Source organism: Coloeus monedula (genome assembly GCF_965178545.1).
Source record: "Coloeus monedula genome assembly, chromosome: 1".
NCBI classification, from domain to species: Eukaryota; Metazoa; Chordata; class Aves; order Passeriformes; family Corvidae; genus Coloeus; species Coloeus monedula.
Genome location: NC_138781.1, coordinates 138,427,453 through 138,443,137, shown reverse-complemented (window position 1 = coordinate 138,443,137; position 15,685 = coordinate 138,427,453). Strand labels below are relative to the sequence as shown.

General features: G+C 45.3%; 1 protein-coding gene across 2 annotated transcripts; it reads left to right on the top strand.

Annotated features, from left to right (window-relative positions):
• Positions 1–9,672: 9,672 nt before the first annotated feature.
• On the top strand, positions 9,673–15,109 carry ZNF706 (zinc finger protein 706). Of its 2 annotated transcripts, none has more exons than XM_082287501.1 (4): positions 9,673–9,797; positions 12,755–12,891; positions 14,078–14,185; positions 14,798–15,109. In XM_082287501.1, the coding sequence occupies exons 2-3, from the start codon at positions 12,757–12,759 to the stop codon at positions 14,171–14,173; spliced, it is 231 nt and encodes a 76-aa protein (XP_082143627.1). In that variant the 5' UTR covers positions 9,673–9,797; positions 12,755–12,756; the 3' UTR covers positions 14,174–14,185; positions 14,798–15,109. The 2 variants fall into 2 exon arrangements, with proteins under 2 accessions (XP_082143627.1, XP_082143628.1); XM_082287502.1 differs by lacking the exon at positions 9,673–9,797 and adding an exon at positions 10,206–10,354.
• The last annotated feature ends 576 nt before the right edge of the window (positions 15,110–15,685 follow it).

Genomic DNA, 15,685 nt, shown 5'->3' with positions numbered 1-15,685 from the left:
ACCTGACATAATCTGTCATGATACTGATTCTGTCCTTATCCAGACTAGTGCTGGCTAGGGCTCTGCTGTGACATGAGCCATTGGATTGCTGTGAGCCCCCTGAAGGGCAGCACTGGAGATGTTATTGGAGAGCAGCTACCCCAAAGGGGTTGGTGTTTAACTTCTCTAGACTCTGCTATGTCTGTGGTAGAGACTTAGCAGGCTGGAACATGTTTGCTAACACCAGACTTATCTGGTCTGGACTCTGCCCTTTCTTTGAAGAATGGATATTGGATACTTTTTGAGGATTACTGGTTTTGTGCTGGATATCACTGCTGCAGTCCTTCTGTCACAGCACAGTGGAACAGCTGTTTCCCCCTTAGTCTAAGTAACAGGATCTTGAGACCCTTCCTAGAGGCCATCTGACACTTGGTCAGAAGTGCCATCACTAGACTGTGCCAGGGCAAGTAACCTTAATTCTCTAATCTGCTGTCTCTCCTCTCACAAGCAGCATAAGAGCTGCAGGCACTCAGGAGCAACCAGGCTTCCTACCATGTGATCAAGTTGATTCATCATTTCTGCTCCAGTAAATCCCACCTAAAACTCTTCAGGATGTACTAAGGTTAGATGAGAGACAACATGTAAGTATGCCTGCTGGTTTAATATCTCCTTGCCATCATGCTTTGTCCTAACTGTTAAAAACCAAGTACTTTGCACTGAGAACGTTGTTGGCTGAAGTCACAGGTTTCCACAGCCACAATGCCTTTGCCCAGGGCAGGATGCTGATGTGTTGGGGTCTCTGTGTGTTGTGCAACACATCCCAGAGAAACTGCAGCCACATCTAACATCACCACTGAGATTTAAAAATGTATCTGTCCCATCATGAGACAACTGAGAACAGGGCATCCATCAGGATCATAAAAAAGCAGAGGTGCATAGTGAGCCTGCCATGAGCCTGCCAACTGTGTCCTTCACTGTTTTTTCAGCATTGTCATATAATTCTCCACAACAGCCCTGAAGAAATTCACAGAGACTTGAGCGACTCTTTTCTCTTGCCTGGGCTGTTCTAAGCACAAGGGTTGTTCCTCCCATCTCCTCCTCTTTCCCAAGACAAACATTTCTGCCTTCTTTGAAGGTAGGTGTGGCAAAAAGCCACCTCCAGTGCTGAGACAGCAAAGCCATACGTTCTTTCCCATATCGTCACTGTTTGCCCAAGCACCTCGCCCTCCACAGCACCTCTCCGAGCAATGAGAGCCACAGGCTCTCGAACTGTGTAGAGCGCTAAGGTAATTTCCTGACCCAGGGTGAGGTCTAATTGGTGGAGTTATGAGCTGCAGTGCCTGTGAGAAGCATTAGCAAGGCTCTGTGCTGGCAAGGGGCTGCAGGGTTAGAGTGATGAGGAAAAAGGGATTCAAGCTTCAGAACAGCTATTTCAGCCTGAATCCTTCCACTGGTGTGTTTTACATGCACAGCTGCATTTGGGTACTGATGGAGGCTTCCAAGTCAACAGTGGTGTCAGGGCATCCACAGGGACTCGTGAACATCAGGGTTTGCAGTGTTGGTTGTGGAAATTTTGCCTAGCATATGGGAAGGGACATCCAGAGAAAGATCTGGGGAAGACCCTCAGGACTTCAGGGCACCCAATAAAGCAGTCAGGACAGTAGGACCTGGACCTGGTCACTCTGGGGGGCAGGTTGTCCGCAGCACAGTCTTGAGAAGTTGAGAGAAATACAGGTGTACTGTTTATAGGCTGATGGAAACCATTAGAACAGACTGGGAGCTGACTGTATGAAATTTCAAAAATTAATTGTTAATGGGGAGCCATCCTCACTGCCAGTCTTTTTCGGTAGTATTAGTCCCACAAGGACATGTTCTTACAACGTACTATTCAATACTAGTTTAAGCTCTTTGGTTAATCAAACAGAAAAGAAAAAAAAAAAGGATCCAATCCTGATTTTAAATATCTGTGCAAAAGATTTCTCTCACCAAGGAACTCTTTTCAGTAACAGGGAAAAATATAAAGCAATATATAAAAAATAAAAGCAATAATCCTGAAAGGTTGTTTCCAGGCTTTATTTTGCTTAAAGATGCACATTTTAAAATAGGGAGTAGGTGAAGTGTGCAAAGGCTCATGTTGTGCAGGTAGCCTTTGGTTTGGGCTTTGAACAGATGGAGTTGTTACCATGAATACTACGACATAGGGGACAGTACCAGGAAAAGCCTGGGACAGCTGGTTTGGAGAAGGGTACCCTGGAGATGTGGGAGTAGGAAGGCTCAGGTGCAGGACGTTAAGGGGTGGCAGTCTCAGTTTGGGGATGGAGAGAATGCAGCTTGCAGGTATTTAAGCTGCTCCTGTCTATACAGGCCTTTTGTATTCTAACCTGGTCTTCTTGGCCATGGAAGTTTTCCCACTGGGACAAACAGGCATGTCTCCAGCATCAGGCACTTCCACTTCACTTCTTTATAACTTTTTAGCCAGGTCGCAAGAGCAGAGTTTTTCAAATTAGCTTCACAGACCAGTAGTCAGATTAAAATGAGTCTTTTTTTTTTTTTTTTTTTTTTTTTAAATCAGGTAGTTTAAATGAGAGTTTTACATTTTTCTAGACTAGGAAATACTAATGTGCAAAGTCTGTACCTAATATTACCTCACAACCAGCTCTTGGGACTCTTCTTTAAGTGCCATTCTATCTTGCCTGATTAGAGATGTGCACTGAGTGTTTTCACAGAAGCATTAATTCATCCTCCTTGGTTTTCTCCCACAGTTTCCAAGCAAAAGCCAGGCTAAAGGACAGAGTGAAAAAACAACCCTCTGCCTGTGCTGCTCAGACACCAGCCATATAGCAGGAAAAGGGTTTTCCATTCCTCCATCCCATGGCAGTCTGTCCTAAGAGTAAACCTACGAGCATCTACTGAGACATGACTTCGTATATTCACAGTAACTCAGCTGCTGAAGTTCTGGCAATTAGCACAGACATCCTGTCTTGCTGCCCCATAAATAAAGTCTTTTACCTCTACATAGCTGCCATCTTTTGGCATTGCTGGCTCCTTCCAGGAATGTGTTTTCTGTTCTGCTCTGCATCCCATAGCACATTCCTCTGGTGCAGCAGTCTGCGATCTTTTGCATGAAGAAATGGGGTCTGGTGGCCTGGTGCAAACCAAATCATTCTCCTGATTTCTCTTGCCAGGTCCTGTTTATCCACCAGTGCTTGTTAGCTAGACCTTACTATGTTCCAAGTGCTGTCAGCAGCTGGCAGGAAACACTGGCAATCAGAGCAATCCCCACAGCTCAGTTTGCAGCAGGCTCTTTGGATTCCTGCTTTTAAGTCATGCAGTGACTCCAGAGTGAGTGTAACAGGGCATCTGAAAAGGAGAAAGTTGAAATCCAGCAGATGTTTGTCACTGGTCTCCTCCTGAAGCAGCACACTGCTGGGACTGAGCCAGCACTGCTAACCTGGGAAAACCAGCAGTGCGTGTGTGGCACTTTCGGATGTCCATGGCTGCTCCCCTTCCATGGAGAATATCCTCCAGCTTCCTGTGTACTCTCTGTGCTTATTCTCTGATGTGTAATTCTGAGATGCACCTCTGCCCTTTTGCTTCCTTATCCAGCAAGATTTTACGTGCTATTTGGAAAACATGAAGAGCTTCCCACCCTGCCCTTACCAGTTCTAGAATGGCAATGAAATCTGCACGTGGATGACCGAAAAACAGATAGAGAGGCTGGCTCTGGGTGAGAAGTAATTGCCCCTTCCGCAAGGTACAATAAGCAGTTACCGAAATATTTCTAGTACAAGGCTGGAGTATTGCAGATGGGCTGAAGAAGGAAGCAGAGATAATGAACACTGTGAGCCACCTCAACACAGAGGCATCTCTGTGATGTGCAGCCACTCAGAAGCATAGGCTGAGGGATGCATTCCTCTCCTTGAGGGTAGAGGCCAGTTGTCAGCAATGGTGGCATGTTTGTGAGAGGTTTTAATCACAATTGCAACAGGTTTTAACATCCACATGATACAGTGTGTGGATTTTCTTTATGCCTCATATGTGTATTTATGTTGGTGGAGAGGAGGGAAACCTTGGTATTCTGAATGAATTAAAAATGTAGAGATATATTTGTTTTCATGATAAGGCAAGGACTTGAACACGTACGAGATTCAAAAGCATGAATGGAGGGCACATGCAAAAAAAAAGGAATGATTAATCAGAGTGCATTTAAAAATAGTAATTGTATGTAATGCTGAGCAAAGCTAAAATCTATTTTAAACTGTTTATACAGAACGGAAGCGTATGTTCTCAAGGTCTCCAGTTTGTCTGTGTGGGTTGGTCAAAAAAGTTGTGACATGCTGAGAAAGGCATTTGTGCCTTGTTGTTTTTAGAAAAACTCACTTCCATCAAATTGGATTTAAAAGAGGAGAGACTGCAAAATACCTAAAGGTCACAAGGCAGTCTTGCCCCATTCTCTCCAGGAGGTGCATATGCCTTGAAACCTTTGAGGAACTGCATCTCCATGCTTCTGACTGCCTCCATCTGTCATTCTTCATGAACCTTTTCCTCAAGCCCTCAGATTGCTGTCTCTCAGAGAAGGTGGGCAGGTCCTTATTGCATCTTCCCTTGTACATGTTTTTGCCCTTCCAGTGGAGAGGAATGCTCACTGAAGCAGCTCTGTCCATTCTTGCTGGAAAGGGTCAGGAGCTATGGGAAGAAAAAAAACAAACTACCAAACCCAGAGAAAGGACAATTAGCTGTAGTCTCTGTGCCACCAAAATCTACCATTGACTTTGGGACACTTCCTTGGGTTTGTCCTAATTTAAGGTTTGGTGGCAGAAATATTTCTGCAGGCTGCCTTGTTGCACAAGAGCCTAAGCCCATGGTAGAGGTGAGGTAGAAGTGAGAGTTATATCAACTTCTGGAAAAGGTTTACAAATGTGTAGCCACATGGTACACTGCCAGCTCGCTGGGGGTGTGGAAGAAGGGGACACTGTCCTGCTATGAAGGACAATGTCCCTCTTGTTTATGTGCTTCTGGAGTCTACTGAAGGGACCAGGATTACAGTGAGGAGCACAGGGAGGCTGGCAATGTGCTGGACATCACCAGAGGTTGTCCTTGTTCTGGAGGATGCCATCTATCAGGTGTCCCTAAAACAAAGAAGCTGTTCAGAAAGGCAGCAGGCAAACCAGGAAAAGATGCTGCATTGCTGCTAGTGGGGCTGGTTCTTTAAAGCTAACATGCAATTGGAAGGGTACCACAAGCCTGAGGTGCCCTGCCAAAAGAGCTGCATTGCTGTGCCAGCTTCTTTCCAAACGAGAACTAGACTTTGGCTTTCCTTCTCACTTTGTTCACTCTTCTTTTTTTCTTACCTTTGCTTTCCATTTTTAAACCTTGTGGATCAGCATACTGTGCACTGCAGAACACCTCGTTCTACAGTAGCATGCAGAAGGAGGCATACCATCACGTGCCTTAAAATATTTATTTCTGCAGTATGTATGTATTGTGACTTGGTACCACCTCAGGCAAGTGCAGTGCTAAGAATCTATTGAATCTGTGAGCCAAATAAGTGGTTTAAGATCTCACTCCTTTTTTGTATTTGCCACAACAGCAATACTGTTCAAGCCCATGAGGTGCCCACACCCCAGCTCTGGAAAAGCAGCACACAGCAATTGGGGTCAATAGAGGGACAGGAGTTAATGCTGTGTCAGGGAGGCGTGAACTGGATGTATGAAAGCCGGAGCTGTGGCTGTGCAAAATGCCTTTACAGGGAAAAGAATGTAATGCTAACACATGGGGGAGGGAGGAGGTGAAAGTCCACAAGGCAGAGAAAGGGTAAATGAGCAAAACACTACCTTGTGAGGCCCCCAAGTTGGATAGGTACTGCTGCATGATGTTTTCTATCAAACAGCCCTAACTACCAGGATTCCAGCCTGGCTAGGTTCTGCCTGCACCCATGTCACCCCACCCCTGATATTCAGCAATGCTGACTCTGATCCACCATTCCATCAGCCTTGAATATTCTTTCAAAGGTTATTGGGTTCAAAGCCCATCTCTTCTGTTCTGTGTTTGTGTCAACATTGGTCTGGATCCACAAAATCTAGCGAGATGATCGCTGTCACTTGCAGGCCCAGGGCATCTCCCTCCCTTTCCTTCACTTCTTTAGACATGACAAAGGGTCATGGTGGGGCACCAGATAAAACCCCTCAATAGGCAGGCACACAGTACCAGCATGTTCCTCCCTGCAAGCAAGTGGCCAAGGGCAGCCCTTGGCCACATGCCAACATTTAGTCAGCTGAGATGATGTTTGATGTGACATGGTCAATAGTGAGCACAGGAGCAAATGAACAGGAAAAATACACCACAGTAAGTGCAGCAGGGAATGGCAGTGGGAGGACCTGGCAGATGCACAGGGGCTGATTCAGAAGGGAGATGCAGCCCCACCTATGCTGTTGTGAGTAAACTTGTCCTACACCTCACAACTGCTTTCAAAATGCGTTTAATAACTCATGTCAAAATGCCACCTGGTTCCCAGCAGGGAACTGTGGTGGGGACACCAGTCACGCCAGGGTGAGACAGCTCAAACTGACCTGCAACAAAATCCAAGTGTCAACAAGTAGCTGTTGAGCAGAACAGGTATTTTGACCTAATGGCAGAAATTACACCTCTTTGCAGGCACAGAAAATGATGGGGGGGCTGGAATCCAAGGGGATGAGAAATAAGCATGAGAATAACAATCAATCATGACTGTTTAAAAAAAAACAAGCAACAAACTAAGAAACAATTCTGCCTCTCAGCATTGCTCCTTCCAGTTTCCTTTGCGGCTTCCCTCCTCAGTAGATTGTAATTTTGGGGTTTATTTGATCACATTGTTCACCACATTCAAGCTTGGGCTTAAACTGAAGTCTTGTTTCTCATCAATTGCCTCATCATGAGAAGATAATTTTTTTTTTAAAATTTGGACTATTTTTAGGGGCTACATAAGAGCTGAAATACCTTATCCATATCCCCAAGGAGCTGTGTTTTCTATGCATAAAATGCTGCTAAAGATTTCAGTGAACTGCAATCACGGAAACATTTTTGTTAGGCTTGGCTTGGGGTAAGAAACACCTTGCATTTGGTCTACCATTAACCACCGAGAGATGTTCTTGTTTTTCACTCTCCTTTAATGCAGAGTACTTGGTAAGGGTTTGGGAGATGTTTTTAAATTAGAAAACAGCAATTAAACAAGAAGCACACAGAAAAGCGCTGTGGTATATTTCTAGTAATTTTAAGATGCAACATTTCAGTCTAAAGCTTGCATTTATTTTACATTTTAACTTCTATTTATACTTTTGTTCATACACTCTGGCTTGTTTCACCTCATGTGGGAGCAACACAAAGGAGAGGAAGTCCACAAGCCAGATAAACTGCAATTATCACAGGTTCATTTTGTCAGAGCTATGCAAAGTATCCAGTGCACAGGCCCGCCTTGCCTCTCTAAAAGCTCACCACATCTACCCCATGTCTGTCTGCTAACCTGCTCATGTGCACGGAGATATTCCCTTTGGTGAGACAAATAACTTTCATTAAGTGAATCAATTTTGAAAAATTATCTACAGTGAATGGGAAGTTTTCCTTATTATCTTCATAGTAGAAATCTCAGCTATGGGCATTTATATTCTTCTTTCACCGTGGGTTTTTTTTTCTTAGCAGTCTTTTTGGAATGATCTAAATTGCAAAGCTGTGATTTGGGCAATACAGGGACCAATGCTGTGACCAGAATCTACAGCACAAAGGGATAGAAGACAGAGCAGAGAGAGAAACAGCTGCAGTCCCTGTCCTGAAAGATCTATCCCTTGTTCTCCTAAAACCAGAAAAAGGTTCCAAGACCAGCCAGAGCTCAGCATGTACTTGGGAGATCCACTTTATTTGAAATTCTTGTCCAGCCAGATGTATAGCAATGCCATAGTATGGGAACATGACCCTTGAAAAACCCTCTCCAGTTCCACATATGAGGCCAGCAGTCCTCAAAAATAGCATCAGCCAGGACAGAAGCCACTTTTTCACTCATCAATCTCCTCCCTGATGAAAGCAAAACTTCATTCTGAAAGCCACCTGCTTACAAGCACAAGACACAAAATGCCTTCCTTGCCACACCACCCCACAAGCACATATGCACTTTGAATGTTTTTTTTATAGTTACCTATTTCCATAAAGTTCAGAACCTACTGACAAGATCATTTTAATACAGCATGGATTGCACTGTCCTGGTATAAGCATTCTCAGTGCTATCAGTTTAATGTGGAAGAGATAGTTTCAAACAGGAATGTTAGGAAGATTTTTATTTTTTAAGGAGAATGCTAGGAAATTAATTTTTTATCTTAGATGCTGCGACATCTAGATCAACTTGCAGTGACTTAAATGTCAGAAATCTGCTATACAGCTCCCTCATAACTGCCATCATGCTCTAGGCAAGACTCATGGTCACAGCCTAAAACCTTCACTGTACTTCTTTAGGGATTTTTTTGTTGTTGCATTTTCCTCTCATGATCAGAACATTACAATCATTCAGCCTAAGCTCTGCAAAACATCAAGCCAACATCTCATAGTTTCTCTGGTAGGCATATTATGCTTGCTGTTTTGCCCCAGACACAGAACTGTTCAAGATGCCAGGTTTTGAAGCTACAATTACTCAGTGAGTGGCAGAACGTCATCTCTAAGCAGAGATGCTGCCTGTTATTTCTCCTTTTCCTAACAGGTATATAACGTGAGAAGGCACAAACATTCTGCCTTCCTTCGGCTGAATCCTATGAAGATGACCATAGGAAATAAAGGGCTCCTTTACGCTTCCTTACAGGGTCTGCCTACATCTATAATCATGCAAGCCAGCACCTTTCAAATCACATATGCAGCGGATACAGCCTGTAAACTTCCTCTGCGATCCTTGCTAAATGTGTCCAAACCAGATCTAGTGCACTTTAAACTTGAATAAAATTCTGCTTCTCATCCCAGGCCATCTCCTTCTACTTTCAACTCACTTAACCCTTCAAGCCTACACATGGGCCTTCTGTGTGAACTGCAACCAGACCAGGATCTCATCCTCTCCGCCATCCCCGCCTGGCCTCCTCTCCAGCGCCTTCCCGACAGCCTCTCCTGAGCCACTGATCTGGATCCCAGGGAGCAGGAGCAGCACTATTTTTAGGCCGCGCCTGTACGCTAAGCACAGAGGAATGTGGCTGGGAGAGGGCCCGCCGGGCAGCGGCCGCGCTCCGAGGGCAGCGCTGCCGCATCCCGCGGCCGCTGCGGCACCGCGAGCCGGGGCTCGGCAGGTAAAGCGAGCCGGGGCTCCACCAGGGCTGCGCTCCCGGGAACCGGGCGGGGCAAGGCTCCCTGTCCTGGCTGATCCCGGTGCGCCCCAGGACCGGACCCCGCCCAGGGCGGAACTCCGGCGCGCCCCTACCCACAGCCAGTGCAGCAGGGTCCCGAGGGTACCAAAGCCGGGCTTGGCAGCCCCAGCCACCCAGTCCGGCTGTTCGCGGTGGAACCGCACAGGACCCTCCGCCGCCGGGACCGAGACCCGAACCCGTGCCCGCGCAAGCGCCGCGACCTCCCGGCCCCGCGGCCGGCGGGTCCCTGTGCCCCCCCCACACCGGCGTTATGTAACGGCCGCGCGCCGCCATTGGCCAGCGCCGTCCGGGCGCGCGGGCGCGGGGGCGGGTCCGGCGCGCGCGCAGTGCCGGTCTCGGGTCCCTCCTCCTGCTCCTCGTTCTCCTCCCGAGCAGCGGCGGCGGCGGCGGTGGGGCCGCGCGGAGCCTCCACAGCGCTCGGCAGGGCCGCCCAGCCCGCATCCCGCACGGGTGAGCAGCGCCGGGGGAGCGGAGGGGAGGGGAGGGGAGCGGAGCGGAGCGGGGCGGGGCGGGGGAGAGGAGCAGGCCCGGCCCGGCCCGGCAGCGAGGCGCGCTCCGCTCGCGGACCGCCGCTCCCTGGCTGCGCCCTCTGTATGTCCGTCTTTCCGTGGTCACTTCCCTCCTGCGGGGCACGTGGTGGGGCTGCAGCCGCCCCTGCCCCGCCGGGCCCGCCCGAGGGCCGCAGCCCCCGCCCCCTGTCCCTGCACACTGCAGGCCGAGGCCGGGCCCGGGCCGGGGCGTCCCTCGCGGAGCGGCCGTCCGAGCCCTTCGGCCCCGGCCCGGGAGGCCGCGGTACCTGTGTGTTTCTGCCGTGCGTTTCTGGAAGTGACAGCGGAAGCAGCTGTTGGTGTCCAGTTTTAGGACTTGAAACTCCGCTCGGGTTGTGGTTACTTGCGAGGAAATGACCCCGTGTGAGGCATGGCTGTGCTGCGGATTTCAGCCTCGCTTCCCGACAGTGCCCGTGCTGCTCCCGCTGTTATGATTTGGCAGCAAAAACTCCTGTTACGGTTTGGCAGTAGATTTTTTCCGTGTGTTCGGTTTCCTACGTGCTCGCGCGTTCTTTATTTGGAGACAGCAGGCTGGTCTGCTGGACTCTCCGAGGGTGTGCCTGATAGGGAAAACAACACTTAGCTGCGTTGTGCAATTGAAATTACTGATTTGGCCTTGTAGAGGAACTTACCGTTCTTTTAAAAGAGCTTTGGGATTATTTTTTTGTCACTTTCTTAGAATAATAATAGTCTAAATCTTAGTTTTCTCTGTTTCAGAAACACTCTGTGTATGTAAGTTGCAGTATTTAGACTTGAGAATTTTGGTGTCGGGCATTGTACAGTGGTTGATATTTTTGAGCAAATGTTTGTGGTCATGTTTTCTTGTCTGTGACTTAACTAAAACCAGCAGTTGCCAAGTACATGAAAGCTCAGTGTGGTCGGCTGTTGTAATGTAGTACTTGTCGAGGCACTAAAATACAAAGTAATATGCAAACACTTTGTGGAAAGAATTCTTTTTTGTTACATCTGAGTCTTTTATGTCAGGAATCCTCTGACTTCTAGACGATTGCTGTAATGCTGGTAAAATAGAAGTGAAATAAAACCTACTGTTCCTTCTAGTGTATGCAAAGTCATTGGCAATATATCTTCTTCGGTTTTTTTAAATTTTAAGTGGGAATCCAGTGTTGTGGTTGAGCCATGCTGTATATAAACAGTGTGAGGCCCTGGCTGGGGTGTTCTGGAGCAGTTGTAATATCCATTGAAACATTGACTGGCACTTTTAGTCTTACTAACATTCAGTGTCGTATCTTATGGAAACTGTTGAACGGCACATGTATTTCTATCTGCTTGTTAATGGAATTTGTGTTGTGTTCAATTTTATTAGCTGAATTCTCTTTTAGAGAAACTGGTGGGGGAAGAGGAGGGAACACTGAAGATCTAGTGTAGTTCTTCTGCAGAGGGTTACATGGCGGTGGTTGATGCCATGAAAGAACCAGGCTGTGGCCTGAGAGGTTCTTCTCAATCCAGAAGAGCTGTTCTGGGTCTCAGGGCTGTCGTTTTGCTCGCACATTAGGCACATACCCAAAAATTCCCGCAACACTAGTGAATTTTCACATGTTGTTGACATGTTTCATAGAAACGTCATTTTCATAACCGTTTTTAAGGGCTTTTCACACATATTTACCAGAGGTCAGTCACTGTTTGGATAGGCCTTTCTCTCACAGTGGGAGGCCACCTGTCCTGATGAGAATGATCGCATGACAGGCCTGGTGTAGCCGTGCAGTGTGTCTGTCCCACAAGTACCACACTTGGGGCAAGTGCCTAGCTTACCCAGAGGGGTGGTGACCAAGCTGCCCTCCTGGGAACACGAGACTTTACAAGTTGTCCTGAGAACAATGGCCTTCACTGGCTGTCCTGTGCTTGGGCGGTCAGTGTTGTGCTTCTGAGAGAGATGCACGACTGAACCGTGTGTGGGCCATGAGGGACTGAGAGAGAGACAACAGCAGAAATTGGGCTGTGGGGTTATGTAACCACACACTGAATCCCACTGTTGGTGTGTCCAAATCCTGTCTGGCGTCTGCTCTGGAGGTGGGGAGCAGACTGACTTGGGTGTCCTGGTGGGCTGCATGCAGGTGGAGTGCACTGCTGTGAAATGCAATGTCTTGACGCTCCCTGAATTGTGACATGCTTGTCTCATTTTGTCTTCCGGTGGACCTTGTAATGGCATATAGCAGTAGCATTTGCTTCCTTTGTGCTCCTGTGTTATATGGAGTAATGGCTTCTGATGAGGGCAGTCTTTTTTCTTTTCAAGATCATATGCACATAAATGTGGCTGAAATAAAAATACAATAGCCACCTGTAAAAATCACCTTCAATAAACAGGGGTGACCTGTTGTTTTTGGTGTTCCCAACTCCAAAGTAGCTCACAAGCACCTACAACAGAAGACAATAATACACCTTGGGTAATACTTTGATTTGCCTTTCTTGAAACTTGTTTCAAGTTCCAGAGATACAGGTTGAGTCTTAAGCTTTAATTTAAAAAAAAAGCCCAAACAACAAAACCCCTGAATTTTTCGGTATCTTTTGAAATAGAGAATAAGTTTCTATTAACTGTAAAGGAAACTTTTATTTATTCTGACTACTGAAAGCACTTTTCAAAAGTAGAGCTTGAATCTTAGTAGAGGAAAACCCCTTAGAATGGCCTAATAATTCTGGTGTGTATTTTAAGAATGATACTGAACCCAGAGGCTTTACATAGCAAAGAGCTCGAACAGATGTCTGTTGCGTTTGAGTTATGGGAGTTGTAGGCTTTGTGGACAGAGCGCATGACTGCATTGTGCTCATGGTTACAGCTCCTCAGTCAGATAGCAGCAGTTGTTTCTCATGTTTGTAGACTAAATGTCTTCTTTTTGTTTGTAGATATGGCTCGTGGACAGCAGAAGATTCAGTCGCAGCAGAAAAATGCCAAAAAGCAAGCTGAGCAAAAAAAGAAACAAGGACATGATCAGAAGGCTGCAGCCAAGGCTGCCTTGATATATACCTGCACTGTCTGTAGGGTAAGAGGAACTGAAGTCGAAATAGTACTGTAGGGAGAGAGCTGTCTTCCTGACTAGAACAGGATTTTAGAAGATTTTATAGTGGAAACTAAAATACTTAAGTGGTTGTCTAGCTTGTTGCTATAAGAAGCATTTGCATCTGTTATGTGACTTGCTTACAGATTACTCAGCTGTACTGGCAACTGAGATAGAAAATCTGAGAGGTCATGTACAGGTCTGGTTTGGGTAGTTATTTTGCCTCTTGTATTACAGTGGTCTGCATGTGCTGTTAGTATGAGATAGAAAGTGTAAAAAGTGTGCGGTCGATTCCTGTTTAGTCTCCACATGGAAACATATTTTCTTTGTGATGGAATTGGTGGGTCTTGGAATCAGTGGTTATCGATGGTGCTGTAGAGAGGAAAAGCGGTGGTGCCGAAAGGTCTAATGTAAGCTTGATTCACAGTAACTCTTGCTAGAACAACTTTTAAGAAAACAGAAATGTGAGTACTAATCAGATTGTACTTTTCTTTCTGGCTGGTTGTCCTGAATGCTTCTCTTGGAGCTGAAGGATAAACTTGCTGTTTTCACTTCAATGGTCAGTCCTAGAATAGATCTGCCACTTTAAATGTTTTAAATAAGATTCCAAATTAGGGGTTGCTTACTTAAGTACTCGTAACCAGTCCTCCTGTTGTGAAATCAGGCTGTAGTATCAATCACTTTGGGCAGTTGATGCCTGCAAATGTGTCATAGCAAAGGTCTGAGGTAGGTTGTGCCAAGTAGAGAATCAGTTCATGCCATATAACTTCTTGGCCTATTGGTAAACTAAAGAAATAGCTTTCATAAAGATTTGAACAGGATAAATGTTTATCTTTAAGATGTTGAAAAAGAAAATGATGAGGAGGTAGGTTTTCCACCAAACCAGCCTGTGAAGTAAGATGTGCAAGGAGGTACCTAGCTGGAATAGCACCATTGATGGACATGCCAAAACAAGCGTGATAGTAGTGCTTAAAAGCACCTCTGGAAATAGGTGGTTAAATACTCCATCTTACCCTGCAGCTAAATTAATGGTGTTTCTGTCACTAGAGCAGTGTCGTCAAGGAGGCAGTTGGCTTCCAGGGAAAGAAAATAAAATATTGCAGGGATTAGGTTTTGTGGTATTATTTAACTCTTGTACTGTGCATAAAGTTTAATGTCTCTCTTTAATCAGACTCAAATGCCGGATCCCAAGACCTTCAAACAGCACTTTGAAAGCAAGCATCCTAAGACTCCACTTCCTCCAGAACTGGCTGATGTTCAGGCATAAAATTGTCTACAGGTCATTACCTTAATTTTTAATTGATTGTCTGAGAAAGGTGTATTATAAATTGGTTTTTTTACCACCAAAAACTGGGACTTAAAACTTGCTTCCGTTCTTTTAATATGAAGACTACTGTAGGTTAAAGTTATACCCCTGAAGTGTTAAAAGTAAAAGAAAGAAGCAAGCTAGTTCTTACCTGGGTGAAATGGCTGTGGTATTTCACTGTGCCCGGAGGTTGTTTTAAAAGGGATTAATGTTATTTCAAATGGTCATTCTTAGTGTTGTAGAAATACTTTATTATTTAGTTCTTGCTTTGAAGTGTTTGCTTTGAATAAAATACATAAGTACAATCTGTCTGTTGCTACAAAACGTAATGGGAACAGTCATTTAGTATATTTCCAACAACTGAGCCTTCTTGTTCCTGAAGCTATGCAAGTGAATGCAGAAAAATCTGAATTTCTTTGTTAACTGTAGAAGAGATTTCTCAGTAGCCAGTTGTTAGGCACTGAAAGTGGTTATAATAAAAGGCTGAAATGAGGTAAAAAGCAGTAGTATGGTATTTCATTCATGCAAACGTAACCAGCATTGTGTAATGGTTCAGCTTAACCGAGTTGTTCTTGTTTTTTATAGGTGAAGTCATGACACCTATTGACTCTTCTACTGTCAGACCTTACATAACAAACCTGCAGCTGCTTTTCTAAAACTGTTGATCAGCAAAAATGAAGGGGCTACAGAAACATTCATATTTTTATGCTGTTCCCTCTTGGGCTTCATGCAAAGACAATTCTGTGTAAATGTACAGTTGTGCCCTATTTGGAAATCCTAAAAAATCAGTCCATACTTGTTATAAAAAATTTTTTACAATTGTAATTATATTGATGTTCATATTGTGTAAAATAACTCACTTAATAAAGTAGTACTTTGATTTTACAATATCACAGATTAACTCCTTGTAGAAATTCTGTTTCACCTTCCTGCATTATCTGCCTTATAAAATAATGAATAAGACAAAAGTGGAATTTTCCCCATCCTGCCAAAACATGAGCAGTATCATTCCACTGCAAGTAATGTACATTACAGTAAATTAATCTTAAACTGGAGAGGGAAGCTGCTCAGACTTACTGTCCAGTGTGCTGCCTGCTTGAGCCCAGCCACTAGTGGTCAAGCTGATGGCTCAAAGTGCAACACACCCCTGAGCAACTGCATGAGAATCATGAGACTTCCTCCTACGTTTTTGTCCTATGTACTGGAGTCTTAAGTACTGCAAGCCATTTTGAATGGGATTCCTTTACTGTGAGGGATCATGTTCCTTGAAGTCATGCACTGGAGGAACTCTGGTTATGCTTGTTATCCTTTCTATTTAGGTAGATGGCTGAGGAAGCTTGAGAGGTGGCAGGATTGAAATGCTGGCTTGAAAAATGCTTGCCAAATACTAGGTTAAAGCAACTCTCCTCTTAGTTGAAAACTGGATTTGAAAATATTTTTAATGATATTTTGAGCAGTCAGCCACACTTGTTC